The following is a 26,202-nucleotide window of genomic DNA, read 5'->3' on the forward strand; positions in this document are numbered from 1 at the left end:
CACAGCCAAGTGTCTGGTTACTCCCAGTCAGCCCACGCTAGCTGGTCTAAAGGAGGGATTATTCCACTCCTCGGCACTCATGGTGAATTGGCTGGGCAGACATCAGAATTGTAAAGTGGCCATCAAACACGACAGTCTGAAGAGGAGGTTTTGATTTTGATTTTTTTCATGGTGGCAGCTCGGAAAACATTTTCCGAAGAGAACTTAGTAGCTGAATGCGCAGCGGAAAGTTAGCAAACCTGTTGCCCGCCTGCCTCGAAGCACCACCCGAGATGTTGCTTTGTGGATGGGATGGCCGCTGGTCCCGTCTGTGCGTCCGCTCATAGCCTCGTTGTGTTACCAACATTTGTGTTTGAGCTTCTTGTGTAGCCCTTCTCACCAGGTGAGTCCCTTTCTAAGTGTTTTGTAGGTGTTATTTTGTTTTTGGTTTTTTTTCTTAAAGAACTTTGGTTATAATCACTGGCGAAGCGATTGGTTCCAGAGAAACTCGGCATTTGAGTCCAGAGCCGATTCTTCTGCAGCGAGATACTTTAAAATGGGGCTTCATGTTAGCTATAACTTTAAGCCTCAACGCATGTTTTATGGAAGTGCCAGACTGTCTGTGGACACCTTCGACAACACTCGGATGCATTTTATGTCTGGCAGGGAAGTAAGACGGAATTAAAAGTAACTGGGTGTATTTCCTGGGTGTGCAGTAAGTCCGTGCACATAAGAGAAGGAGTTCTGTGATTTGTGTGGTAAACTAATTTCCCCCCACTGTCAGTGAAGATTTTAAGGCCTTGGCAGGAAGGAATGTTGTACCCCTTCCCCCTTCATTACCACAGAAAAGTGGAAACGTGACTGGAAGTCAAAGGTCACAGAGGGAGTTTATAATGTGTCAGTCACGAATGGGGAAAAATGTGGCAGAGCGGGATGGACAGCCCCTGTTAAAAGTGGGATTGGAAGAGCGACATCATGGGGAAAATAGGAAAAAAGGAGTCAGTGGGTTGGATTTGGAGGCTGGGGGAGCTGTAGTGGGGTTTAAAAAAAAACATGCTTTGCATGTCAGAGTCCTCATCCAAACCCTGTGATTAACAGAAATGGAGCGGATGAGGTCGAAACCAAAATGAGAAATGGGGGTTGCTAGTCCAAAGCTGGGTTGACAATCATGGAATAGTTGTGACTCTCCTTCAGGCTGGTCCCAACCCGAGTTGAGCTATAAAAACAAAACATCGTCGTCCACATGGACCTATAATGATACATCACAATATTGCACTGTGGAGCCCATATGGACTGATGACATCACTCTACAGCAGTTATAGACAGAACTGCTTACTTCACAGTAACTGCGCACAGGATGTGCATTTATCTATATGTACAAAATGCTATGCTACGATGTCATCTTTGCACGATGGTCAATATAGTACCATCCAGTGCGCATTACTATGACTAAGTAATGAGTAAGAATTCTATTATATTGATATATTGTGCTACATTTCAACTGTAGAACCAAGTGTAAAAATATGCAGGACAGCAGTACAGTGAAGGCATCTGTCGCTAACATGTGGCAGGGCAACATTGTTTTTAATAGGAAGTGTCCGTGAGACTTTAGTTGCTCTTTCAGATTTGCTCTTTTTTACCCTATTGTAAGTGATAAAAGTGGCATGAGACTTTTCCTAATGACATTTCTCTATCCCAGTGTAGAAATTGATCTACAAGTCAAAGCTTACATCATTGGAGCTGTTTCTCAATCCCGACCTTCGCAGACGCTGTGTGTGGTTTACATTGGAATCGTGCGCTCGCTCATGATACAGTGCAATTCTGGGAATAGTGGTTCACTCTGAGTTTGTTTTTTTTTTGGTGGGGGGGGGGTTCCCCAATTTTCCTGGCATACAGGACTTCAGGGAAGAGTTCTACCTCAGTGTTGGCACAGGTTGCCTCCTCTCACCAGTTTTCTGTTCCAGATGTGTTTGCCAGCTTAGACCACAGCTCTGATGTTTGGAGGACATGAACACATTTATGCCCGTATCTTGTGTTGTTAGTTATACTTTTGGAAATGGAATCCTGTGTTTCGGGATGGCCCGTCGCTTTGAAAATGCTTGAGTTTCACAGATAAAGGCGAAGTTTGAGGGGGAGAGATGTGCGTGTTTTTCACATTTTCTTATTTTTGTGATGGATGTGTGCATTTAAAAAGGACAGGCAGCATATTTGTACCTTCTTAGTCAGAGTTTCTAGTGTTTTTCCCTTCTTCTGCAGCGGATTGTTTTCAAATCCATTTCATGGGTCATAGCCGCATCCCTCACAGGAAGGTGGGAGGGAAAGAAAAGCTTCACCTAAGTGCGGAATAAAGAACACTATCATATTTCCAGGATTATTTTCCTTTAATTCCTTGTTACTGGGGTCATCTCTTTCAAACATCGCAGAAGCCCGAGCGTTGTGTAGCCTTTTGTTTCTCACTCATCCCCGCTGTCTGCAAAAGCGAAAAACCAAAGTTGGAGCGAAGTGGTTGAAGGCTGTCTGCTCGCGTTGGTTTGGGCCGCTGCCCCCTAAGCCCCTCAGTAATGAGCGCGGCCATAGTTCAGCGCGAGAGGAGCCGGCCCTGCGCGGCAGCCTCGGCGCGGATAAAAACATTCCACTGTAGGTCTCTGTTGAAATAACAAGGGCCACAAAACAATCAGGCTTCACAGCAGCCGCTCTCCCCATTCTCATGGGTAATGAGCAAGATGGTAGTAACCCACTTTGGTACAGACTTCACCCCTCTGTAGACGAGAATGGCTAACCTGCATTCCTGCATAAACATGGAGCGCCCATGCTTGCTGATTAACTCTCTTCCACGAATGTGAATTCATAGAACTCTGCATAGTTTGAGGAGGAAAGCCCACCAGTGAGCATGCTTGTTGTTTTGCTCCCCCGCTCTGATCCAGGATGAAATAGCTCGATAAATATAGTTTAATGCCGCTGGTTTGGTGGACCAGATGATGAGCCCTGGAAAAAAAGGGCTCCGTCACTTCAGAAGCGCACGAAGCAGAACATCTGCCATTGCGACCAGTTTGGATGGTGCCCCATTTTTGGCATCTGTGCTGTCTCGGACTGCAGCATTTTAAAGTTGCAAGGTCAAAGTTGTGTGTTTATGATCATCTGGGCTCATCTTGTGCACCTTGGTTCTCCTGCCGGACATCCGCGTCATACATCCTGTTTGTAGGTGCCTTGGTGGGCTTGTTCTTGTATTTTCAATCATTCCTTAAATTTATTTTGAAAGATTTGAGTCGAAGCGGGATTGAGCCAAAAGTCCAAAACATCATAACATTGAAGACGTGGGTTTGTTTTCAGTCCGTGACTCATACGAGAGGAGTTTCACAAGAGTGCAGACTTCAAAACACGTAAACACTCGAGCGAAGTTTCCAGCATCGCTGTGCCTTACATTTTTGTAGGAGGCGATGATTGTTTGTGCGACTCAGCCCGCGTGCATATGTGCATCATGTGCTTGTGCTACTTCCTCGGCTACAGAGGGGGGAAAAAAGGACTTATGGGAGTTTGCCCAGAGGCATGAGAGAGAGAGGAAGGGGGAAAAAACCTCAGAACGCTTGCTGTGATATGAAAATATGAACACATGAACTTTCCTGCAAATGGCAGGCCTGTCAGGACAAGTGCTGAGTGGATAATTACAAGACAAGAGTTAGAGAGTTACATTTCTAATCAACCTTTGAAATCCAGTGAACTATAGAGGATTGTTACACACAGTAAATTCCACTGAATGTATACGTTACCTTGTGTTTGAGGCTCCTCCCACATACTGAAGCAGGAATTTATGCAAAGCTTATTATGTTAATCTTGTGGTATAAATTAGTCGCCCTGATTTCTCTGCCTGCACAGGGAAGATGCACGTGTCTCTCGCAGAAGCCTTGGAGGTTCGAGGGGGGCCGCTCCTGGAGGAGGAGGTCTGGGCAGTGCTGAGCCAGAGCGCCGAGAGCCTCCAAGAACTCTTTCACAAAGGTACGGAAGCATGTGTGCAAAACAAGGATGGCTTTTAATGGGATTCTCGACCAAGTCGAGCCACCTTCCACTAGCACTGCTTGTTTTATTTCTTCCTGTGTCAGTGAGCTGCAATTTAAAGCTCCCATCACAAAGAGCAGCCACATTCCAGAGAGTCTTTGTCAGTTAAATAAACTTCAGGTGACTAAAGGTTTCACTCAGAGGACACTGGAGAGGCTATGAGTCAGTCCTCTGTCCTCTGTCCTCTGTCCTGTCAATGTGTGGCTAATAACACAAAACTCCAACTCGCAAGCCGACGTGGTGTCACCTGTTCATGAAGCTGCAAACCAGATTTCATAAACCCCAACCAGTTTGACCTCAACTTCCAGTTTTGCCAACAACACCGGCATGAAAAGTAAAATCAGTTCTCTGTCACAAGCCTGAACACATGCCCGTGAACGCTGAGGTCAAGGTCACAACACGTGGAGCGCGCACCAAGTCTCAGCGTTCCTGGCTCCGGCTGTAAGGGAGACGAACCGCAAGGCTGGAGTCTTTCGGATGATTACACTTTTTATCTGTGCAAAGCATTGCACAGTACAGACACGATTGTTAACGCTTCGTTCTTTTTCCGTCAGCGTGTAGGTTCGCAGCTATATTAGCAAAACTGTGGCCACTGGGGTGTACAGCTTTAAACTGCTGAGAGTAGGTAAAATTGGAGGAACAGATGTTGGAGCTGGCTATTATCTCAGTAACTGAGCTATGTAAAGAAGTATGCTTGCTGTAAAAGTGGATTAATAGCGACAATTTAAACGTGAATTTGTTATGCCTGATCCGTTAGGTCTCCCTCTAGACTATTATAAGGGTTTATATGGTAGATTTTGCTTCTTTGTGCATAAAAAAGTGCAATAAAGGCGAATGCTTCTTTAGCTGAAGCAGAGGGGATGTTTGAGTGTTGTGGTGCAGCCAAAATGAATATCAGGACAGCTTCTAATGTATAGTTTGGGGCTGGAGTACAATTTACTTAGCAAACTTTAACCTGACTTCTTTCGGACACCTTGAATAGACTCGCACTGTCCCACACTCAAGTCACCAGCCCAGTTGTGTTTTTCCTCTGTGTTTGCAGACAGTAGTTACTGTGTTTGCACAAGAGGGATTTATTTGAACTTGCTTTGTGTGAATATTTTGGATTTGTTAAGAAACTCTACCTGTCTGTAAACTATTAAAGATTGGAGAGAAGAGTTTCCACGGTGGTCTTGTCGCTCTTGCCAGCTCCTGTGTCAGGTGTCGAGGCCTTTCACTTCTATATCTGCCAAGCTTGCACTTTTGACATCGCGTTTTTTTGTAGGGGACAGCCTGTAACTCCGAGATGTCTGAGCTTGGCCTGTCAGCCGTCATTACGTACTGCTCAGATAGTAGCTTATCAGAGTAACGGGCTGTGTTAAGGATGAAGAGCTTACAGTGTGACAGTTTACTGATTTTAAAATGACTAAGGGATCAAAAGGTACAGGTCCAAGCTTTTGCCTGTGATCAAGTCTCCGTCTGCTCAGCTTTGTTGTTGCCTCTTCAGCCAAAAAGGTTCCTGTGTATACTTTGTAACACCTAATAGCCCAGTTCAACGTCAAATGGTCGCACGTGTTTTAAACAGGAAACTTTTATTTACTTAGGGAATTCCAGCGTTTGAGAACAGATATATGGCGCCTCATGCGGCTCTGTGCCACCCTCCTCCCCATCAGTCGGAGAAAAGAATTTTGCAGCGCCGCTCAAACATTCCTTTGTATATTTTTAAGTCGTTTCTAACCATGGCACTTGCTGTGGCTTTGTAGGAAAAGGGAATTGCGCCGTCTCCCCTTTCTGATTCTGTGTCTCAACCGTTCTTTTCTCGCAGGCTGAGACAGCTGCTTTTGTTTTTTCCGACTTGACTCGTTCTTGCCACAATTGAGCCTTAGTAATGACGCCCACTGTGTCTTTGTAACAATGGTTTGGTGTTTCAAGTAATTCTAGTGCAGATTTGTTCCTGTTTTTGTTCCTGATTGTTCCTGTAGTTGACTTGTGTGTGTGTCTCTGTCCAGACCCTTCAGCCATGGGCTTCATCATCTCTCCATGGTCCCTCCTGCTCATGCCTTCTGGCAACATCTCATTTACAGACGAGTATGTCACCCAACAGGACTTACGGGCATTTACTGCTCCAGAGGTGCTCGAAGGGGTCTCCTTATCATCCGTCTCTGATATAGAGAAGGTAAACATTAGTGTAACCCATGGATGCAAAGGAATTTCTTCTTATTAATAATAAAAAAGCTACTTTATAACAGTGAAACAAAAGTTCTTGAAGCCTTTTTAGCAGTAAAATCGCCTTCCCACCGTTGTTCATTCAGCGTAATTGTGGCAGGCGCTCAAAGCCGACACCCACCCTCCTGTCTGACGAAGTGTGAGCGGAGCTAAAAGCTTGCTTGACTGGATTCTCGTCTCTGGCATGGCCCGACAAACCTTAACACAGAAATGTGCTGAGTCAGTTTTCCAGATCTGTTCCCGCTTCCCTGGTTGAGTTATTTCAGTGTAGAGAATATAATCTGTTTCTCTCATTATTAAAGATTATGGGGAGATATATGTCTGCTGGGAGCGCCAACAATTTTCCTTTAAACCCTTCACAACTGGCACAGCGTTACTGCTTTTAATGCGCGGCTTTTAAATTTCCACATCTACTGTAAGTGTGAGTCTCTGAGTTTTCTCCCTCAAAGACCTTAAAGGATATGTTGCATTCTTTGGCAATCTTCAGATTATTCTTTCCTCTTCCAAGCTCAACATTCAGGGGAAGTGAATTCTCTCCCAAACAGTGAGTTTAGAGTAATGCGGAGAAGGAAATGGAAAAGGGTTTTTTTTGGATTTAGACTAAAAGTCTTTGACTTTTCCCCTTCCAAATCAGATTGAATTTAACATTTATTACGTTCAGCAGTTATTGAGCTTTAGTCGGGCTCTCGCTAACAGGCAGGTCACTGTCACTCGGAGTTCAGCAGCTACTTCATCTGAAACCAAATCTTTTACGCTGCTCTTTCCAATTTCCATCTATTCTACTCTTATTTTGAGAACACATATCATTCCACTGTGTTGGCGCAGGGATGTGATTGAAGTGCTCTTTTTCCCCCCCTTCAGATGCACATGTATTCTCTGGGAATGACCCTGTTTTGGGGAGCAGATTATGAGATTCCCCAGAGTCAGGTAAATTACTACCACCCTTTCTTTGAAATGGTTCAGTGTTACAATGTTGGACTTAATATGCCACAAATATTTTGATTGCTTCATTATTTGATTTAAACTTTAAAAAAAAAAAAACAACAACATCAAGCAATGGTTTAACCTGGGTGTGTTCCTGCAGATTAATAACACAGATTAGTTTGTGGGTTAACAGTTTAAGTGGTTAATTATGCCTTAAGAACCAACAATACTTGAAATGTTTCGAAGTAGGTCATCAACATTTCATTCATTCCCACCTCATAACCACACTAGAGGCAGGCGTTCTTTTTTTAAAAGTTATTTATCATCTTTTCTAGCTGCTGGTGTGCAAATCTGACTTTGTGTTTGCTGTGCAGCCTATGAAGTTGGGGGAGCATCTGAACAGCCTGCTTCTGAACATGTGCGACGACGTTACACTGAGCCGAATTTCACTGCGCACGGTGCTGGACATCTGCAGCAAACACATCAGGAACTCCACTTGTGACCCCCCCTTCTCCTACATCAGAAAACTGGTCCGATTAGTACTGGGAAGCCTGTCTCAGGTATGTTCCCCTCCTTCTTGATGGAGCTCAATTTGAGCATTCTTGCGCTTTCTTTTTTTTTGGCCTGAGCAGACAGTTATGTTATTAGTGTTTTTTCTGCCGTCTGTGTTCCGTCCTGTTTTTCACCCCTGTTTTTGATTTCCTTTTATTTTTCCCTTCTGCCTGTCTCATTCTTTTCTCAGCTGGATGGTCTCCTGACTGACAGGGAGTCTCTTCCAGAGCGCAGTAAGGAAATTCGGGAGAGACTGAGGGGCAAAGGTTTGCCATCAGGTAAGAGGGGCAGCTTTGACACATTCTGTTATTCCTCGGGATGAAGGACTAGAGTAGCATAGATGAGGTGTGTTATGATAATGGTTCGTTTCAGAATGTGTTACTCAGAATCAATTTGCCATCACTGTATCAAGCTGTTAACGAGATTTCAATATTAAAGCCTTCTCTGGTTTCTGAGTGTGTGGGAAGAGCTGCAGTGTTCAATTGGGCCTACTTCAGGAAAATGTGATCAACCTTCCCAGTGGTTTCTAAGAAAACTGCAGCGTTTTTCCAGTCCATGAGCAGGACGGCAGAAACATTGCTTCCCTGCCCCGATTATGTAACCGCGGCATGGCATTGATTAAAGATGCATAGTTTAAAGTCACCAGTGAAGCTGCTCGTCTGCTGTTTGTATCAGCGCTTTGTTTCCCTTGTTGAACTCCAACCAGCCTTAGGGAAAGTACATGCAAAGAGTATTACCCGGTTCGTAAGCACCTTTCTTCTCAAGAAGTAACCCTCTCCCTTCTGTTGCCAGTGGCTCCCTCCAGTACTTGCAGTGCACCAGATACTTACTTTTTTAAGTAGGATTCTATAAATTGCCGTCATCATTTTTTAAATCATGTTTGTGTTGTTAAATTCCTTAAACCTTCAGAGAGCATTAATAGTTTCATCCATGGCAGACCATTTGTATTTTAGATGATCTCATATACTGTCTCCTTGATAAGATCAACTCTGTTTCACAGGTAGGAGTGCAGCCCCCAGGGTTCTGGAGCGCTATCGGGCCAGGACGCAAGAACAGACGTCTCTCAACAGGGGCCTCAGTCGCTCCATGGGCTCTCTGCCAATCCCTGGTCGCCTGTTAAAGGCTGACGAAGGAGCAACACTACAGTATTCAGAACTGGATTATCACCCTAAATCTGAATCCCCCACAGAACTGTACCCGAAACCACTGTCGCTCCAGCACCAGCACTCCTATCCCTACCTGCACCCTTTCCACCCGCAGCAAAAGGGTCGTCCTGTTGAACTGGACCGGAGGTCTTTGCCGTTCCACAGTGGGGACTTTGGCATAAGCCAGGCTAGGAAGACCTGGGCTTCCTCTGTGGACTTGGCCTGTATTGATCCAGAGGCTCTCCGCTTCGGAGCTTTGGAGGATGCACGAAGGGGCAGCACTGCCATTAGTACCCACACCATAGGGAGGCACAAATCACCTTTACTGGCTTCCAGGGAGAAGGATTTTCACTACTCCGAGTTCAGTGGGCTGAAGAGTAGGAAGCCTTATCACTTTTCGGCTACGTCAGTCGGCTCGGGTGCATACGACCGGATAAAGGAGCGACAGAGGAAACTTCAGGCCCTCCAGCAAGCAGTGGACGGTGTGTATGCTTTCTTACCCTTAAAGTGCATACAAACATTTATCTTTCCTCTCAAAGGTTTTGATTTTAGCCCTCTTACCAAACAGATGTTGCAAAGAATTTCTCTGGCATCTGTGCAAAAACAAAGAATGTACACGTAACTGGTCTAGAATGACTTTCGCTGGTGCAGAATGGTCGGAAACAGCTTGAGCAGACACCTTTCTCAAATAAACAACACCATCTCTGAAATAATGTTATAATTACTCAGGTATGTAGACAAGCAACCCAGTTGAGGTTAGACCTTTTCTTTCATGATTCTTTTTTTTCTGTCAAGGTGAGACTTTATCCAACCCATCCAGGCAAAACTGACTGAAACTCATAAGAACTGCTGTGGCTGCCCGGCATAAACCCTGTGTTTAGAAAATACCGCCATTCTGCAATGTAAAGTATAAGTTTTAATGAGAGTGGGGTCAAGACAGGACTGTAGTTCTAGCTCTATCACGTTTTAGACATTTTATAATTCATTTGCATTGACAAATTAGAATTTTTTTCAGCTCCTAAATGTAGAAACCTTGCTTTTGGTTGCTTCAGTTTCACTCATTCATATCATTGATCTTCTAATCTTTGGTGCAAGCGAGGACTTCCAGCAACTACCTGGGTGTTGAAGGGTTATTGGAATTTTGCTGGTGCTGTGGGTAGGTGGATAGTTGATAGAACTGTGTCAGAACATGCAGTAATCATGCTTCAGCGTTTTAGAAAATCGTAATTAGCTCGCTTTGAAACAAGAATATGCCTCATTTTATCTATCACTCGAGTACTCATCGCTGCTATTAAAAATGTTGAAAATACCGATTACATTAATTTATGTTGCCATAAGAGAGGCAACATTTGTGTGGGGGGGCTGCAGACAGCCAATGTTTGGGCTGATCAGTTGAAAATGTGTGATTAAATGAGTTGAAACACCCAAACTAGTTACAGGTTGCTGTTTATTTTAAACTACCACATAGGGTTGGCACAGGCCTAAATGCAGTATCATTGGTGGTAGCCGTGTTTAAACAGAATACATGAGTCACTCGTACAGAGGTTTCTAAATCGCTTATTGTAATTATGGGCCATCTTAATTCTAGCCTGCTGCTAACTGTCATACATGCAGTGTAACCAAGTCCCTTCATCTTTTTTTACCCCATGGCTGTAAACACACATATATAAGCACATGTTTGTGCTAAGTACTTATAGAATCAAAAAGATCTTTGTATAATCACATGCTGAAACCAAGCACATACAGCACAGTAGCAGTCAGGCTCAGGAGCTTTAAATTTCCCTCTGGCGCTTATTGAATTCTTAGCAGATTCTCAATAGGCAGGGTAGTTTTTTGAGAGGCCTTTTGTAGGTCTACAAGTCCGCTGGCCTGTGGGGACAGCAGTGGAGCGTGGTTCCAGTAAAATACACCACCTTTGTCCATTTTCTGCTCCTGCTGGTTTCCCGGTCTCCTCCCCTTCGCAGATCTCTCCAACTTCCAGCCTCCCTGCTCTCCTGGCAGCTATTTTTAATGTTGACCAAGCCACCAGCTGATGGCATTCTTCTCTGTGGCTTTCTGTTCTCTAACAGCAATCATAAACCTTTGCCCCCCTGTCCTCCCCTGGCTATTGCCAAATGTAAGTAGATTTTTAGCAACAATGTTAGTACAAGACCAGTAAGATTTAAAGGGTAAACAGTCTGCTGTAGCACCTGTTAACCTGTCAACTTGCTCAGATGAGGCTGAGGGCGATACTTTTTCGAGTTGAAAAGACTGAGTAGTAACATTTACTAACTGCAGAAAAAACTGCCCGAGGCCCACAAGCTAAGCCCAAATATTTTGGTTTTCCGCGCCAACACTGTTGCGATTGCTTGAATGTGCCTTAATTGACTACAGGCCACTTGCAGGGTCCCAAAAATGTTACATGGCAGAGACTTGCCTCTTCTTTCTCTTCCTCTTACCTTTTTCTGTTCTTTTCTGCAGGAAAGTGATGGTGCAGCTGTGGTCAGTGCGCTCAGGTTCCACCCAGTTACGCATTGCTTCTCTCTGTTGTGCGTGTGCAAAACATATTCGGCTGGATGTGTAGTACATGACACTGATCCTCCTATGTGTGTGGAAGTGCATGCATGTTTGTGCATGGGCATGTTTATACCTCTTTATAAACCGCATCTATGGCCTCTCTATGGACAAAGCCAGGGTGCTTCACCAGGTTGAATCTTTTCCTTACAATTGCAGGCGCTGTAATTGGAGTCATGTGTCACAGATGAGGGAAGTCCAAACATGTTTGGACTTTTCAAGCACTAGAATGTCATGTGGCTCTGGCCAGGAAGGGTCCAACATTACACTATACTGCTGGTGCAGAAGAAAGAAGGGTGATGATAAAGGGAGAACCCCCTACATTCTAAAAATAACCACTAGAAGCTCTGTTGATGAGAGAAGCAATAAATTTCTCTGCCTGTTCTACTGGTAACAGTTACGTACATTAGTTTAAGATTTATATAAAAGGTGTTCCATTTTCAGCACACATGTCTAAAATAAGTGCTGTAAATTTTCACAAGTGTTGTAAAACAACATTGAAGTTGCTTAAAGCTCTTAAATTTAAGGTTTACTACATATATTCAATCTGTGACTTGTTTTTACAGCTGTGGGGGATTTTTTTTTTTAAAGCTGTTTTAGCCTTTAAAGGTAACATCTTCCTTTTCATTGGTACCTCAGACTGTATGCCTTCCTTCTATTTGAATATTTTGAATGATAATTGCTGATAATGACTTATTCTTTCTTCCACTTTGCGTGAATGCTGCCCATTTACCAGTTGTACACATTTAAGTCAGTAGAATATATAAGTTTTAAAATGCAGCACTATAAGGCAGTGAGGGTGCATATTTATTTGAGTGGACATCGTGAATTCTTCTTCCACATCCAGAGTGTTTTATGAAAACATTCCAGCACCAACTTATTGTTGATGAAACTGAGCTTGCTGAATGTAGATGACAATGGTGATAATCTGTATTTGTCATTCTTGTGATTCCAGTTTCAGTGTTTGAGATAAAAGAATATTCCCAGTATGGATCTTGTGTTTAGACCATAAGGTTTAAGGTTGTTCACAGATTTATTTTGGTAAATACCTTAAATGATACCACAAGTCACCTTAGAAAACAACTCCTAGTTACTTCCTGTTGAGTAAGTGATGAAAGTCGGTGCATATTTCGTGTACAGCAAAAAAAGGTTTAATTATGTGTATGTTTACAAGCTCATATGGACATGAAGCACACCTGGATGATTGTCTTTTAGCATCCGTGTATATGCATTTGTTGTGTAATTTTAGAGATCCTGCTGGGCCAAAGCTTTTCTGAGATTATGAAAGTGGATCATCACAAAGAGAAGTCTGTTGTGAACGTAAACATGCGAATAATGCCGAGGGAATGTTGCTCATTAATGCTGCTATGTAGCTGATACTGAAGAGCAGGACTTTCAAGTTCTCTGTGCTGAAGGGAAACAGATGAGGGTTGTTTGTTTTTAGGGTGATTTCCTGTGTTTAAATGTGTTTTTCTTCCATTTAACTTGGGCTTTGCATAGAAAAGTGTTGTCATGATGAACTAGTCTTTACACGCTGTGGTATAACCAGTGAAGCAAGACCAGATTGCACCGTGAGAAAAAGGTGATACAAGGCATGACCGTATTTGTCTACAGCCTGCTTTTTCTGTGTCGAGTCACATATCTTTCCGTGGTAGTGTTTACCAACAGCATGACTAATACTTTACCTACTTTTTTTGCCCCATTTAACTGCATTGAGGTTACCATCAGAGAGTCCTGTAAACAGAAATGCTTTTTTAAAAGCTGGAGGTTTTTGTCCTGTTTTACTGCAAGAAAAGAATCCAGGACATTAACATATCTCAGTCAGCAAATGATAACCATTTTGAAGTTGTCCCAGATGCATGAAAATCATCTTCACGCAGATGTCTAGCGATGTTACAGGTATTGTAATTTGGAATGGCCAGTTAACTGTTTTCCTGCTTTGACAGATCCAGTCCCAACCCACCGGAGGTATCACAGTGATTTCAGCTCATCCAGTGAAAGCCCCTCAGTGACCTCATCTGATCCAGACTACGGGCAAGGTAGCAAAATAGACTGAAATATACACCAGAGCACATCATTACTGAAGGAAAGGATGGGTTGCATGAAGTTGTATAAGTTATACATATGATTATACAGTATATACACTACATATGATACAGGGCCTGGTGTTTATAACTGAGAAAGATTGTAATGTGCTAACTTTCACATGGATTTTTAAATAATTTTATTTCTTTTCAACAAACATTTCTGCGGGTCTTGTGTGGGTGTGTGTTCACATCTAATACTGCTGTGTCTCCCCTAGGTAAGAAGCTGGCCGAGGTGAGGAGATATGGCTCCCAGATGGCGCTTACCTCTGACCAAGATGCCCTGTCATTGACAAGTCACGACACACACAGAGTCAGGTAACACACACATACATCATGAGCAAAGCAAGAGTACACAGCGGACTGATTAGAGCCAAATATTCCATTATTAGGGCCAGACACCCCTGGAGATCTGTGAAGATTTAACAATAACCACTGAAAATAACGGCTCTTTACATCTATTTGTGAATGTACCATTAATGTAATGGCTGTATGCCAATTAAGAGAGTTATTTTGCTGATGACACCAATGATTTGACCCACTTATAGCAGACAGATGCAGTCATGTTAGATATGAGACACAGCCAGTCATGATTTGCAGTGACTCCACATGCTCAGTTTTCAGCCTGGTGCTTACCCTGTCTCAAAAAAGGTCCAATGTTTAAATGTGCAAACCCTCAGCCACTCATATCTCTGCGATCTCTGTTTTTCTTCTGTCAGACCAGTGATTCATCATTCAGAAATGAATTCATCCTCCCTAACAGATCTGGCAGATGTGAATTTCACATCTTTTGTAGGAGTGCGTATTTCTCTTTTTTATGTGTTCCCTTGACCTTCCCCAGGAACTGAATTGCTTATGGAACTGGTGGCTACTAACCCACCGCAGAACATGGAAAACAGGACTGAATTTAGCCAGTTTAGTCCTCTGGGCCACACACACAGCTGGTATGGCTCAGAAGGGTCAGCCTCATGCTTCGTTAGTGATGTCATCCAGTGTGACACCCGCATTCAGCAGCCTCTGTCCCTCTAATCTGTGGTATTACAAAGATCTGGCTGCTGTTGCTCTGCTACTAACACATTTTCCCTGTTGCGGAAAGAAACCATGACTCGGTGTCTTATGTGTAAACTCTCCATCTCTCAAGTGGTAACAGTTTGACTTGTTTTCACCCAGAAAATTTGAAGGTTTAACTGCTGTCCTACCAACTACAATCCTCTCCTCCTCTTCCTGTAGGCAGTATGAGGGGGCTGCTGATGAAGGTCTGGCTGGAGCAGAGCTGCTCCTCCAGAAGCAGGAAGAGGAGGTCCAGCGGCTCCAGGCACACCTGGCCAGCAGGCTGTCCAGGGCGAGCCTCTACCCCACAGATGACCCGCTGGCACCATCCCAGGTGTCAATGCACGACCTTCGTGATCCTGTCTACCTACATCGCAAACCCAAGGTCTGAGAAGATGCTTCAAATTACACAAATTCATTTAACAGTGCATGAGCTTTGAAGAACATTTGTTGCTTGCTTTTCTAAGCAATCGGTTATTTATGTGCAGACGTTCTTTTTATCCCTGTTGAAGTTCAGACCACATCTAAACACACGCACAAACCGTCAAACTCTGGAAACGGTTTAAGACCACATTTCAACACACAGCTATGGGAACTCCCTCCCCCAACGTTCTGCCATTTATAGTGCAATAAAATCTACATTATAAACTTCATTCAGGTCACTAGTAACCGCTTGGGTATTGCTGTGGTTTTCATTTTTTCTGTAAATAAAAGTCACTGGCTGGATAATTTAGAACATGTCAGCCTCCCAGTGGTAATTACATATATGTGGGATTGTGGTGCCTTTTGCGGACGGCTTCATTTATCCCTCTAACTATGATAAACTGGACAAATGCGTTAACACAGATGGAATAATGGAAAAACACCTACAATTTTGGCAGTCAACCTCAAAATCTATGTGTGTGTGGTGGGGCTCTGTGTCATAAGGTGAAACCATTTACGCTTAAGAAAAGGAATCTTGCTCTTCTGGTGAGACTTGATTACAGCAAAATGTCAACAACGAAATATGTGCAGCTATGTTTCTACTGTGATGTGCCAAAAAATGAAGAAAAAGCTCCCAAAATAAGAAACCTTTGCTCAATACAGATTTAGTGTCTAACAGAATACGTTTTATCTTGATAGAACTTTCATGGGCCAGAATTTGTGAAGATGGCCAGCGAGCCCTGCGTCTCCCTGTTGGTTCCCTCCTCAATAATGGTGAGGACTCAAACCCCAAAAGGCTTCCTGGCCCATTTATAATGAACCCACATGACTTTTCGTTTTGGTCTTTTCTCACAAGAAGCGTGGTAAAGCAGAGGATGTGCAGAGGAAGGTTGGAGTGGTGCTGCTGAACGGCCAAAAACTGGAGCTGAGCTGCGATATCAAGGCAGTCTGTAAAGACGTTCTTGATATGGTGGTTGCACACATCGGGCTCGTGGAACACCATCTTTTCGGTCTAGCTTATTTAAAAGGTTTGCCTCTCACCCATGCCTAAGATGTGTTTGACGCATTCCTCCCCCTTGAATCCTGGATTTTATCTCACATACCACCCAATCCTTTCTCCCTATACATTACACACAGATAATGAGTTTTTCTTCGTTGATCCCGATGCCAAACTGTCTAAAGTGGCCCCAGATGGATGGAAAGAGGATCCCAAGAGGAAAAAATCAGATGTACCTTTTAATCTTTTCTTGCGCATCAAATTTTTCCTGGACGACATCAATCTCATACAGTAAGTTTTGTCTTATATAAGATGAAAACTTGGAATTCATAGAAAAATCCACATTTTTGTACTTGTCTGTGTGGAAACAGGCACTCTATGACAAAACATCAGTACTATCTCCAGCTGAGGAAGGATATCTTGGAGGAGACGATGCGCTGTGACACAGCAAATGCCATGATCCTGGCTTCACTAGCACTGCAGGCGGAATTTGGTGACTACCAGCCAGAGGTGATGAATAAATACCAAATTTCCATGATGAAAAGGTTATCCTAATGATATTTAGCATCAATAGCATTATATTTGTCAATAATACTGAGTCTCTTGTTCCAGCTTCATGGAAAGACCTACTTCAGGCTGGAGCACTACCTCCCTGCTTCGGTCCTGGATAAATTGAACCAGTCGACCATCAAGGAAGAACTGTCCAAACTTCACAGTAACTACTATGAAGCGTCTGACACCGAGGCTGAGTTTGAGTTTCTGAAGGTATCATTTTTTTCTGATAGGACAGAACATAGTTTTGCTCAGTACCATTCTGCTAATAATATGCCCTGTTCTCTGCAATGAAACCTTTACAATTCTCAACTTTCTGCAACGTTATTGATCCTTTGTTGAGGATTTAACAGTTTAACATTTACATAACACATAACAGGATTTAACAACATTTGTATTGTTTAAAGGTCTGCCAAAGAATGACGGAGTACGGTGTCCATTTCCACCGGGTGCTGCCGGAGAAGAGGTCCCAAACAGGCATTATGCTGGGTGTCTACAGCAAAGGAGTGCTCATTTTTGAGGTCCTTAATGGAAATCGTACACCTGTCCTGAGATTTCCATGGAGGGAGACAAAAAAGATTTCATTTACAGTGCGTACTTCTTTCTTAAGAATGAGAAATATATTTTGTGAATAATTTAGTCCGGCAAGAGTACTATCACATTTTAAGACGTATCACATGCAGATTCTGCTTTAAGTTACTTTTTAAAGGATTCTGATTCTGAAGGATAAATATCTTTTTGCACATTCAATAGTAGGTTTTAACTAAAATGTCATTGATGTGGGGGTTTATGCTTTTGTTTTCATGCAAATATTTGATTTTTCATCTTAAAGAAAAAGAAGATTTGCCTTCAGAACACGTCAGATGGGATTAAACACCTGTTCCAGACCGACAGCAACAAGACCTGCCAGTATCTCCTACATCTCTGCTCTGATCAGCATAAGTTTCACCTGCAGATGAAAGCTCGCCAGAACAACCAAGAGCTTCAAGACCTCGGTAGGAGCAGCAGTTTGAGAGAAAGGGCGGGAACATCAGTGGTCTGTGGCCTCGAGGTCAGACAGATGTGAATATTTGGCCAGCAAAGAAATGAAGGGGAAGGTTAATCTTTTTCTAGATGGTTTGCAGCTGCCAAATTGTGTCAGCCATGCCTCATTTTCAAATAAAACTAAAAACCCCTGATTTCCCTTGTTTACAAACTCAAAAATTCAGTTGGTTTCAAAAATTTGACTTCTTTAGTTATTGTGGCCATTCTGATTCCAGCTGTTCGATATACAGTATAGGTCATATACGGCATGTTATAGTAGTGGATTTGGTTGATGGCTTGTCTGCCTCCTGCTGCATACCCACACCAACTTGTTGATATGAACTCCCCAGTTGTTCAAGGAATGCCTGAGGGCTTCCTGACCATTACTTACAATGACTAATATGGTTTTTCCCTAAAAGAAAAAGAGAGCTGTGCCGGCTGCTCTGACAGTAATTATTTCAGACAGAGGGTAATTGACACAAATTGAAACATGATGACTCTGGAATTTCCCTGCCCTTTCATTATTTTTCTCATTACTGTCCTAGATAAAAATGTCAATGTCTTTAATTTGTCAGTAATCTTCTAATATGCCTGTCCTCTGATAATCAGAGAACTCCCCCTTGAGCAGTTTGCAGTACCCCTTTGACCCTCGGAGTGGGGACACAGTGGGCAGAATGACGAGCCCCGGTAGCCTGGCCCCCACCTTATCAACGCGGTCCAACCCAGACCACCTGAAGAGGATCTCTTACTCGGAGGTGGCACTCAATAAGGCGCCACCTGGCCCCATTTTGGTCCAAGATGACCTTCACTTCCCTGGATTCAATCCAACAACCTCGGGCATCGTCACCAATCCTCGGATCATGAGCCGCTCGCACCACAACCTCGGACAGATGCCAGAGTCCCCCGAGCACAGAGTGGCAAAGTCATATCAGGGCCAATTGCACAGCCCACTGAGTCAGGCGCCAGCAAACCAGGTGGCCTCTCACTTCCAGCAACACCAGAGAGCCAGTTCAGACACAAACTCGCTCTTACTCCAACAAGAGAAGTGAGTTCACAGGTTTTTAAAAATGCATCACTTAATGGATGCTTAAATTAAGAAGGAACTAATGTTGTGTGCATCTCCACCCCTAGTATTGTCCATTTTAACATATATTGAATGCTTAGTAAATGAAGTTGAAGTTGCTCCAGGATAAACTTAAGTTGGATAAGGTTAATTGAGGACTTTTGAAGTGAGCCTTTATTTGTGCCCAACACCAGAGACACACATCCATCTCCACCCTCTAATTAACCCTCTGGGATTAGATGTGCAGGGCAGCTGGTGTTTGTGTTCTTATTATACCAAGACATTTTGGGACTTTTGTTCCTTCTCAGGCCAGCTTTAGAAAATGCATGTCATCATATGGGACAAAAAACTGATAGACTCAATCTAAGTTAGCTGCTGTTAAGAATGAAAATGTGGAGTCAATATTTTATTTTATATTTGCTAAATATGTGGGCCATTGTTTACATTGTAAGTCCCCTTCACTCCCTCCCCCACAGATCTGGCACAGTGACCAACAGCAGTCCGGTCTGGAATCTCAGTAGGTCCAACAAAGAGTCGGACTCTTCTTCCACTGAGGACAGCGGCCAAGCTTATGTAGTAGGTAAGTAGGCTGAACTCATTATGCATGTTTATACAAACTTTTTCTTAAGTTAATGTGCTACATTCTAACTTTTTTGTGCAATATTAAAAGCAGAACATCTATTTACAGGAGTCAGTATGCATAACTCCTCTGTGCTGCCCTCAACACCAGCTTCTGTTAATGGTATGAGTCCCCACTGCCATCTTACATTTAAGCAGACACATAAACACCAGGTTTACAGCAGGTTTCCATGCACTCACAAACCTCTTCTTTTTTTTTTTAATCTCTTGAACTACACTTTGTCTAATACGACCAGCTGTGTTCCATATTATGCAACATTGAATTAGGCCTTAACCCTTTCGGTGTCCCTCTTGGAAAAGGTTTCTAAAATTTAATAACACCTGACCTCCCATTTATCCTGGTCTAAGTTTAGTGACCATTGATCATTTAGAAGCTTCTTGGGTATTATTACGTAATAATAGTGTAGGTATATAAATGTTCTTAATGTTGTCCTCTGTCACATTAATGACATTAAACTTGGCTGCATAAAAAAAGGAATAAAATGTGATTGACTCCTGTGCTGTACAGACTCGTTCAAGAAAAAGCTCAGCGCTTTACCATCCCCGGAGAGAGAAATCACAACTGTAAACCTAAAGAAGGATACTAAATATGGCCTGGGTAAGGGTGGGCATACTGTCTACATAGTCCTGAAATGTCCACTCAGTTTTGTCTGTTTAATGTTAAGTTGTAGACCAAAACAGGCAAATAGTGTTATTGTCTGTTTGTGCTTTCATATGTCGTCTAGGATTCCAGGTTGTGGGAGGAGAGGACTCTGGCCGCGCAGACCTCGGCACCATCGTTAGCTCCATAACTCCCGGTGGTCCCGCTGATGTCAACGGCTGCCTTAAACCTGGTACGTCATTGCTTTCCTCCTCCACTAACACAAAAACATCTCAGACCTGATTCACCACTGTGCTTTCATCGTCTCTCATTTGTTAGTCGTGTGGAGTCATTTCTGTTGTTGCTATCTGATGGTGTTTTTAGAAGCTGTATGTTTTACCGCCCCTGGTTGTGTTCTTTGAGTAAGAGCTGTAATGTTGGTGCAGGTGACCGGCTGATCTCGGTGAATGACGCCGACCTACACGGGCTGTCTCACGCCACCACGGTAGATATCCTTCAAAATGCTCCAGATGATGTCACTCTGGTAGTGTCACAGCCCAAAGAGAGGCTCTACAGAGGTAAGAGAGGGGATGTGACATTTGCTGCGTACGCATCATCATGTCTTATCACCAGCCTGTCATCTTATCTATTATGACTACTCTATGTTTTGACAGAAACAGCCTCAGGCGATGCCATCCAAGCTAAGCCCACCATTAACGCGTTCTATTCCGACCAAGATGGCGAAGTCAGCGTGGATGATTTGTCAGAGGAGCATGTAAGAACAGAAAGCCCCAGCCCTCCTCCCCATGGCTCACACGCAATAGCAGCCGCATTCTCTCCGGTCCGCCAACAAGCCAATTCCCAGGACTCTAAGACAAACGTAGTCAAAACCAAACCCAATGGAGTTCAACAGTGTCTGGACAGAATTTTAGCCACGGCTGCAACTTCAACCACTAGCCAGCATCACACGGGTTCGGACCCTATTCCTCCAGCTCTGCCGCCCAAAACTAGGAAACCTAAATTCTCTGAAGCTCCCAAGGTTACGGATCATTCTGACAGAGGGGATTCTGATCTGGATGAGGACGCTTATTACAGCAGTCAAGAAAAGGTCAAAAAGGTGGGAGTTACGTGCTGTAGAAAACTGTTTTATGTTAAACAGTCCATGAGTTCCATATACTTTGCAAAAGCGACATATAGGAGTGGATCTTTAAACAACCTCGCAAGATGTTTGGTACAACTCACTGCCTGTTATAAGTAACATTTGCTTGTCGGTTCCAAAAGTATATAATATCAGTGCCAGGCAGTTCTTTTCACGGCACGTTTTTCCTGGAATGGAATATCTACCCCTTTTCTTTTGCACCACCTACTGCAGCCTCACCATCTGTCTGCATGTCCCTGCTTGTGATAATTCTATTCAGTGCCCTGTTTTTTGTTTGCAGGAAATCATCATGGAAAGTTTTAGTGGTAATGCCCCAGGGGTCAATAGTCTCCAACCAGGAGATCTATTTGACATTGCACTGTCCAAAAAAGACAGTAGCCTGGGCTTAAGTGTCACGGTACTGTTCGACAAGGTTTTCACCCTCTCTTTTGTTTTTCCCCTTCCCCCCATTTCATTACTGTTAGCTGGGGTTCTGCTGCTTGGGTTTGGTTTGTCGTCTTGCTCAATGTTTACTGCTCTGAAATGGCTTGTGAGAATGTCCTTTTCGCCTGCTGTCTTTAATCCATAATCACCCACAATCCTTTGCACTTTCACAGCAATAATAGATTGATTAATGAGCTTTTGTTTACTTCGCACTAACACTCCCAAGAAATATTGATTGTATGTTTAGTTCTGTCACCATCGGTTATTTGTGTTTAGAACAATATTGTGTTGGCAGTAAAATGCTGCAATATTTATGGCATTATCCTTAATAGTAAATCTATGGTAATGTGGTAATCATATCAAAATGCTCATTAAAAACATTTCCATCCAATTTGATCATCTAGAGTTAGATAGTTCACCATTGCGCAACAATGAATGCTTTGTCTGAACAAATTTGACCAAAAATTGAATCGTAATTTAGTGGTTGATGGCATTTGTGTCTGATCTGTGTTTTGTTTTAAAGTTCTATTTTTTGAATGCCTCCCTACCAACAATATTCTTAGGGAAAAGGGTTAAACCACCTTTAATTGACTAATAATGCCGCCTCTCTGTTTTTTTTACATATCAGGCAAAGCATTTATGACATAATAGTTTTTACTGGCAATAGAAGCATTAAATCACATTCACCATAAATCCCAAGAGAAAATACACTGGCTGCATTTTCATTAACTCGTTAGACTCAATCTGTGTTTTATTTCTTAGGGTGGCGCAAACACAACCGTTCGGCATGGAGGCATCTACGTTAAAGGCATCATACCAAAGGGCACGGCTGACCTTGATGGGAGGATACAGAAAGGTAAATCTTTAAATGGTTTAGCAGGGGTGGTGTTTATATTCCTTATACTTGCACTCTTTCTGTGTTTAAACCCCTTTTTCTGTCTATTGTTTAGGTGACCGTGTGGTTGCGGTCAATGGGAAAAGTCTGGATGGAGCCACTCATCAACAGGCGGTGGAGATTCTTAGAGACACTGGGCAGGTGAAGGATCGTATTCAGCAGCAACACGGTGCTCTTTAGTCAGTGTCAGAGCTATCAGTGAAACTGTCCCTCCTCAGACGGTGCAGTTGCTGTTGGAAAAGGGTCATCCCCCAGCAGAGCGCGTCCATACTATCAACGCGTCTCACTGCACTCCACCCTCCGAAGACCGAATCACAGGCAAAGAACACGAGGTGAAAGTAAGACCAGAGTACAGCTTTGTGACACCAGGTGAGGCAACAGATTTACAAGGATATTATGCAAGATTTAAAAGTTTAAGATTTTTTCGCTCTGTTCTGGTGTTTTGTCTGCAAATTGCATCAGTGGGATCAGGGGTATGCTTGTATTAAACAACAGCCAGTTGAGTATATCTGCATATCTTTGTCCTCACAGATAACGTTTTCGAGGTGTGTCTGCAGAAGAACACCTCGGGACTCGGCTTTAGTTTTAGTCGAGAGGAAAACGTTCCCAAGGAACCTCTGGGCTCCAGCATGGTGCGGGTTAAGAAACTGTTTCCCGGCCAGCCAGCAGCAGAGAGCGGCCGTATCAACGTGGGTGATGTCATCATGAGGGTCAATCAGACTGCTCTGAAGGGACTCTCACAACATGTCAGTAGGCAAACACCTTGCTCTTTTGTTGCTAAAATATGTGGTTGTTGCCAGAAAGCAGAATTTATTTAAAATTGTGTGTCATCTAGGAGGTGATATCAGCTTTACGAGGAGCAGGACAGGAGGTGACTCTGCTCCTCTGTAGACCTGAACGTGGTGTTCTTCCAGAAATGGAGACTTCAACTATGGTGACTGAGTCAATGAGTTGAAAATAAAATATAATCCCATTTTTATAGAGGGGAAAAAAACAGTAAATTAATGATTAAAATTCTTCTCAGACCCCCGTACCTTCACCACGAAAAGAGCCCATCAACATGGTGCAGCCCAGCCTGACCTTCACCAAGACAGCTTCCACTCAGAACAAGAAAAGTCAGGGTCTTGTTCTGGACGCTTTGGAGAGACTGCAGCATAAAACCCCTGGGCGACAAAACAGCTACAGTGACAGCACTGACGGGGATGAGGAAGTGGAAGAAGCCTTCAGTACGAGCACTGTGGAGCACAGCAGGCAGTCATGGGAGAGGAGTGTCTACCACACACCCAGTGGCACTCTGGAAGAGTACGACAGCACTGGTCAGATGGACGACACAATCCATTCAGCATTCTACTCTCCTAATCTGTCAATGACAAGATCAGACCTTAGCAAGGGGTACGTTCGCAGTGTTCTAGTTATAGTCCACATGGATTAAACCTCCGCAGAACTGCCTCTAATTCGGTCTAATCTGTTTTGTTTTATTAGCTGTCCCTCATCACCTGTAGGAGCTGATCTAGAGCCAGTCGATACCAGCGCCCCAAGTCCAGAACCCTTGCCTCCTCCACTGCCTCTGCCTTTAAATCTCACCATGTCCAACAACGGACAAGACATGGAGGACTTTGTCCCGGTTAGTAAAGAGGAAGGGGAGCTTTTGGGTTGAAAAGTAAAAGGATTTTTCAGACAGTCAGTTTTGCAATTGCGATTCATCTCTGTTGTCAGGAGGTGGAGCTCAAGGTTTCCTTAGTGAAGTCAGACAAAGGCAGCCTTGGCTTCACCCTCACCAAAGGAAATGACCATGGATGTTACATCCATGACATCATCCAGGATCCTGCCAAAGGAGATGGAAGACTCAGGGCTGGGGACCGAATGATAATGGTAGGAGTTTCTCCCTGTTTACCCAGTCTGGTCACAGACACAATCCTTACATAATCCAGAAAAAATCCTTAATGGTGCTAAAATAAAGTGACTATCCCCTCTACTCCATCCTATCGCCAGGTGAACACCACAGATGTGAGCAATATGAGCCACACTGAGGTGGTTAATCTTGTGCGTGCAGCCCCCCGTGTAGTTCAATTGGTTGTAGGGAGGGTCCTGGAGGCTCCGAAGCCACCCATAGAAGCCCACCTGCTGCCTGACATCTGGTTTAATGGCAACCAGGAACCAGTGGGTAAGAGCCCCTGTTATTGAGATAACACATCTGAGCCACATAACAAGGCTCATCCAGGGTTCTTCCTCTAATAACAGGCCAAAAAAGCTTTTCATTTGTTCTTTCCAGCTAATTCAAGTCAAATCAAGTTACCGTAATTCCCTCCTGTTCTGTCACCAGGTTTGGTGCTTGACGGCGGCAGTGACAGTATTTACGGTGTCCTGTTTGTGAAAGACATCCTGCCCGGTTCAGCAGCATTTGAGGAGGGCAGTCTGAAACCACTTGATCTGATCCACTACATTAACGGTGCTCCCACCCAGGACCTGACTCTCAGTGAGAGCAATAGACTGTTGGATCTGACCTTTGACAACCTCTTTCTGAAGGCTACCAGGTGGGAATAATAACAAAAATGAATTCTGTGTCTTTTTTTTAAAGATTTAATTATAAAAACAATTTTTTTCATTTATAGGGACGGACAACCAGTTTTTCCTGCACAGAAAAGTGACTCCGTGGTTAACGACATAAGTCCCAAAATTTCACCGAGTGTGAATGGTATATTTTACACCTTCATATTGACACCTATTTATTCATTCATTCATTGTTGCTTTAATTCCAATTTTGCTTTCTGTGTAAGGGTTTCTTAAAGGAGAGGATCAATCAGATACAGAGAGCCTGGCAGCACTGTGTCCCCTGGAGGTAACTCATTGTTAAGTGATTAGAGGAGAATGAACACATTCATGCATCTTTTTAATAGTGATCTTGCATTGAAGAAAATTGATCCATTTTATTATTCAGGAGGAAATTGTAACAGTTGATCTGGAGAAGCCACCCTCTGGAGGCCTGGGTTTCTCTGTAATAGGAGGAGAAAGGGGGATATTTGTTAAGTCCATCACACCTGGAGGGATAGCAGAAACCTCGAACAAACTGCAAGTCGGAGACAGGCTGCTGAAAGTGAGACTGCTTTTTCTTAACAATTCACTGCTGAGTAGTTCACTTCTCACACTTTCAATTAACTTTTTTTAACAGGTCAATGATGAAGTAATGACAGGTGTGTCTCACACCAAAGCTGTCACCACCATCCGCAAAACAAGAGGTTTGGTTCATCTTGTAGTGTCCAGACCATCAGACCAGAACCCAAACACATACCTGGCCTATCTGCCTATGAACGCTGACGGGTGCAACGGAAACACAGGTACACTTAGAGACCTCAAAGACACCATTCAAATGAGAAGTTTCTTTCTTCATAAAGATGAACAAATGCCTAATGACACATTTTTCACCTACCTTCAGACTTGAGTGAGGACAGTGGAGCAAAGATTGAGATTAAATCTGGCAGCCTTCCCCCAATACCACCAATAGGTAGTGCTCTACCCCCTGTAGAGGGTGCTGATGTTTTTATCTAATAACATCTGTAAATCCAAATATGAATGTAAAAAAAATCACTCGGTTTACTTGTTCAACAGACTATGATGAGGGTCCACTTGAACAGGAGAGAGAGACGGAGCTGTCTGAGGACACGGACTGTGATGGCTCTTCATTACCTGAAGACTCTCCAGAGGTACAATTCAGCTCTTACTTCAGACGTAATCAAACATATGTGAGCAATATTGAGATTTTTTTTTCATGACTCTCCAATAACAGAGTTCACGGAAAGCTGAATGGCAGGAGGAGAGCGTGGACGATCCCAGGAATGAAAAGTAAGATTTTCTTGTTTTCATTTCTTTCATCGTCTTCTCAGCTCACAGTTTATTTCTTGAAAT

The 26,202-nt window shown here is 43.4% G+C and overlaps 1 protein-coding gene across 7 annotated transcripts in view; it reads left to right on the forward strand.

Annotated features, from left to right (window-relative positions):
* The first annotated feature begins 52 nt into the window (after positions 1-52).
* ptpn13 (protein tyrosine phosphatase non-receptor type 13) overlaps positions 53-26,202 on the forward strand; it is a 28,881-nt gene continuing 2,731 nt past the window's right edge. For 2 of the 7 annotated variants that reach the window (XM_011604592.2, XM_011604593.2), the window contains exons 1-42: positions 53-382; positions 3,853-3,972; positions 6,021-6,187; positions 7,099-7,164; positions 7,536-7,721; positions 7,904-7,991; positions 8,714-9,340; positions 13,358-13,450; positions 13,714-13,813; positions 14,726-14,930; positions 15,668-15,742; positions 15,825-15,996; positions 16,106-16,256; positions 16,337-16,475; positions 16,578-16,730; positions 16,925-17,107; positions 17,350-17,512; positions 18,150-18,585; positions 19,080-19,183; positions 19,292-19,345; positions 19,751-19,840; positions 19,968-20,075; positions 20,269-20,400; positions 20,497-20,939; positions 21,262-21,393; positions 22,167-22,260; positions 22,355-22,440; positions 22,518-22,668; positions 22,831-23,045; positions 23,135-23,233; positions 23,324-23,691; positions 23,782-23,923; positions 24,016-24,171; positions 24,292-24,463; positions 24,623-24,833; positions 24,912-24,994; positions 25,077-25,138; positions 25,238-25,393; positions 25,469-25,634; positions 25,733-25,801; positions 25,906-26,000; positions 26,084-26,139. In XM_011604592.2, the coding sequence (XP_011602894.2) occupies positions 3,858-3,972; positions 6,021-6,187; positions 7,099-7,164; positions 7,536-7,721; positions 7,904-7,991; positions 8,714-9,340; positions 13,358-13,450; positions 13,714-13,813; positions 14,726-14,930; positions 15,668-15,742; positions 15,825-15,996; positions 16,106-16,256; positions 16,337-16,475; positions 16,578-16,730; positions 16,925-17,107; positions 17,350-17,512; positions 18,150-18,585; positions 19,080-19,183; positions 19,292-19,345; positions 19,751-19,840; positions 19,968-20,075; positions 20,269-20,400; positions 20,497-20,939; positions 21,262-21,393; positions 22,167-22,260; positions 22,355-22,440; positions 22,518-22,668; positions 22,831-23,045; positions 23,135-23,233; positions 23,324-23,691; positions 23,782-23,923; positions 24,016-24,171; positions 24,292-24,463; positions 24,623-24,833; positions 24,912-24,994; positions 25,077-25,138; positions 25,238-25,393; positions 25,469-25,634; positions 25,733-25,801; positions 25,906-26,000; positions 26,084-26,139 (6,563 nt within the window). In that variant the 5' untranslated portion in view covers positions 53-382; positions 3,853-3,857. Of the gene's footprint in view, positions 383-3,852; positions 3,973-6,020; positions 6,188-7,098; positions 7,165-7,535; positions 7,722-7,903; positions 7,992-8,713; positions 9,341-11,405; positions 12,994-13,357; positions 13,451-13,713; positions 13,814-14,725; positions 14,931-15,667; positions 15,743-15,824; positions 15,997-16,105; positions 16,257-16,336; positions 16,476-16,577; positions 16,731-16,924; positions 17,108-17,349; positions 17,513-18,149; positions 18,586-19,079; positions 19,184-19,291; positions 19,346-19,750; positions 19,841-19,967; positions 20,076-20,268; positions 20,401-20,496; positions 20,940-21,261; positions 21,394-22,166; positions 22,261-22,354; positions 22,441-22,517; positions 22,669-22,830; positions 23,046-23,134; positions 23,234-23,323; positions 23,692-23,781; positions 23,924-24,015; positions 24,172-24,291; positions 24,464-24,622; positions 24,834-24,911; positions 24,995-25,076; positions 25,139-25,237; positions 25,394-25,468; positions 25,635-25,732; positions 25,802-25,905; positions 26,001-26,083; positions 26,140-26,202 lie in introns of those variants that run through there. The other 5 variants (XM_011604595.2, XM_011604597.2, XM_011604594.2 and 2 more) reach the window with 4 other exon arrangements.

This window comes from Takifugu rubripes, chromosome 6 (genome assembly GCF_901000725.2).
Source record: "Takifugu rubripes chromosome 6, fTakRub1.2, whole genome shotgun sequence".
NCBI lineage: Eukaryota > Metazoa > Chordata > Actinopteri > Tetraodontiformes > Tetraodontidae > Takifugu > Takifugu rubripes.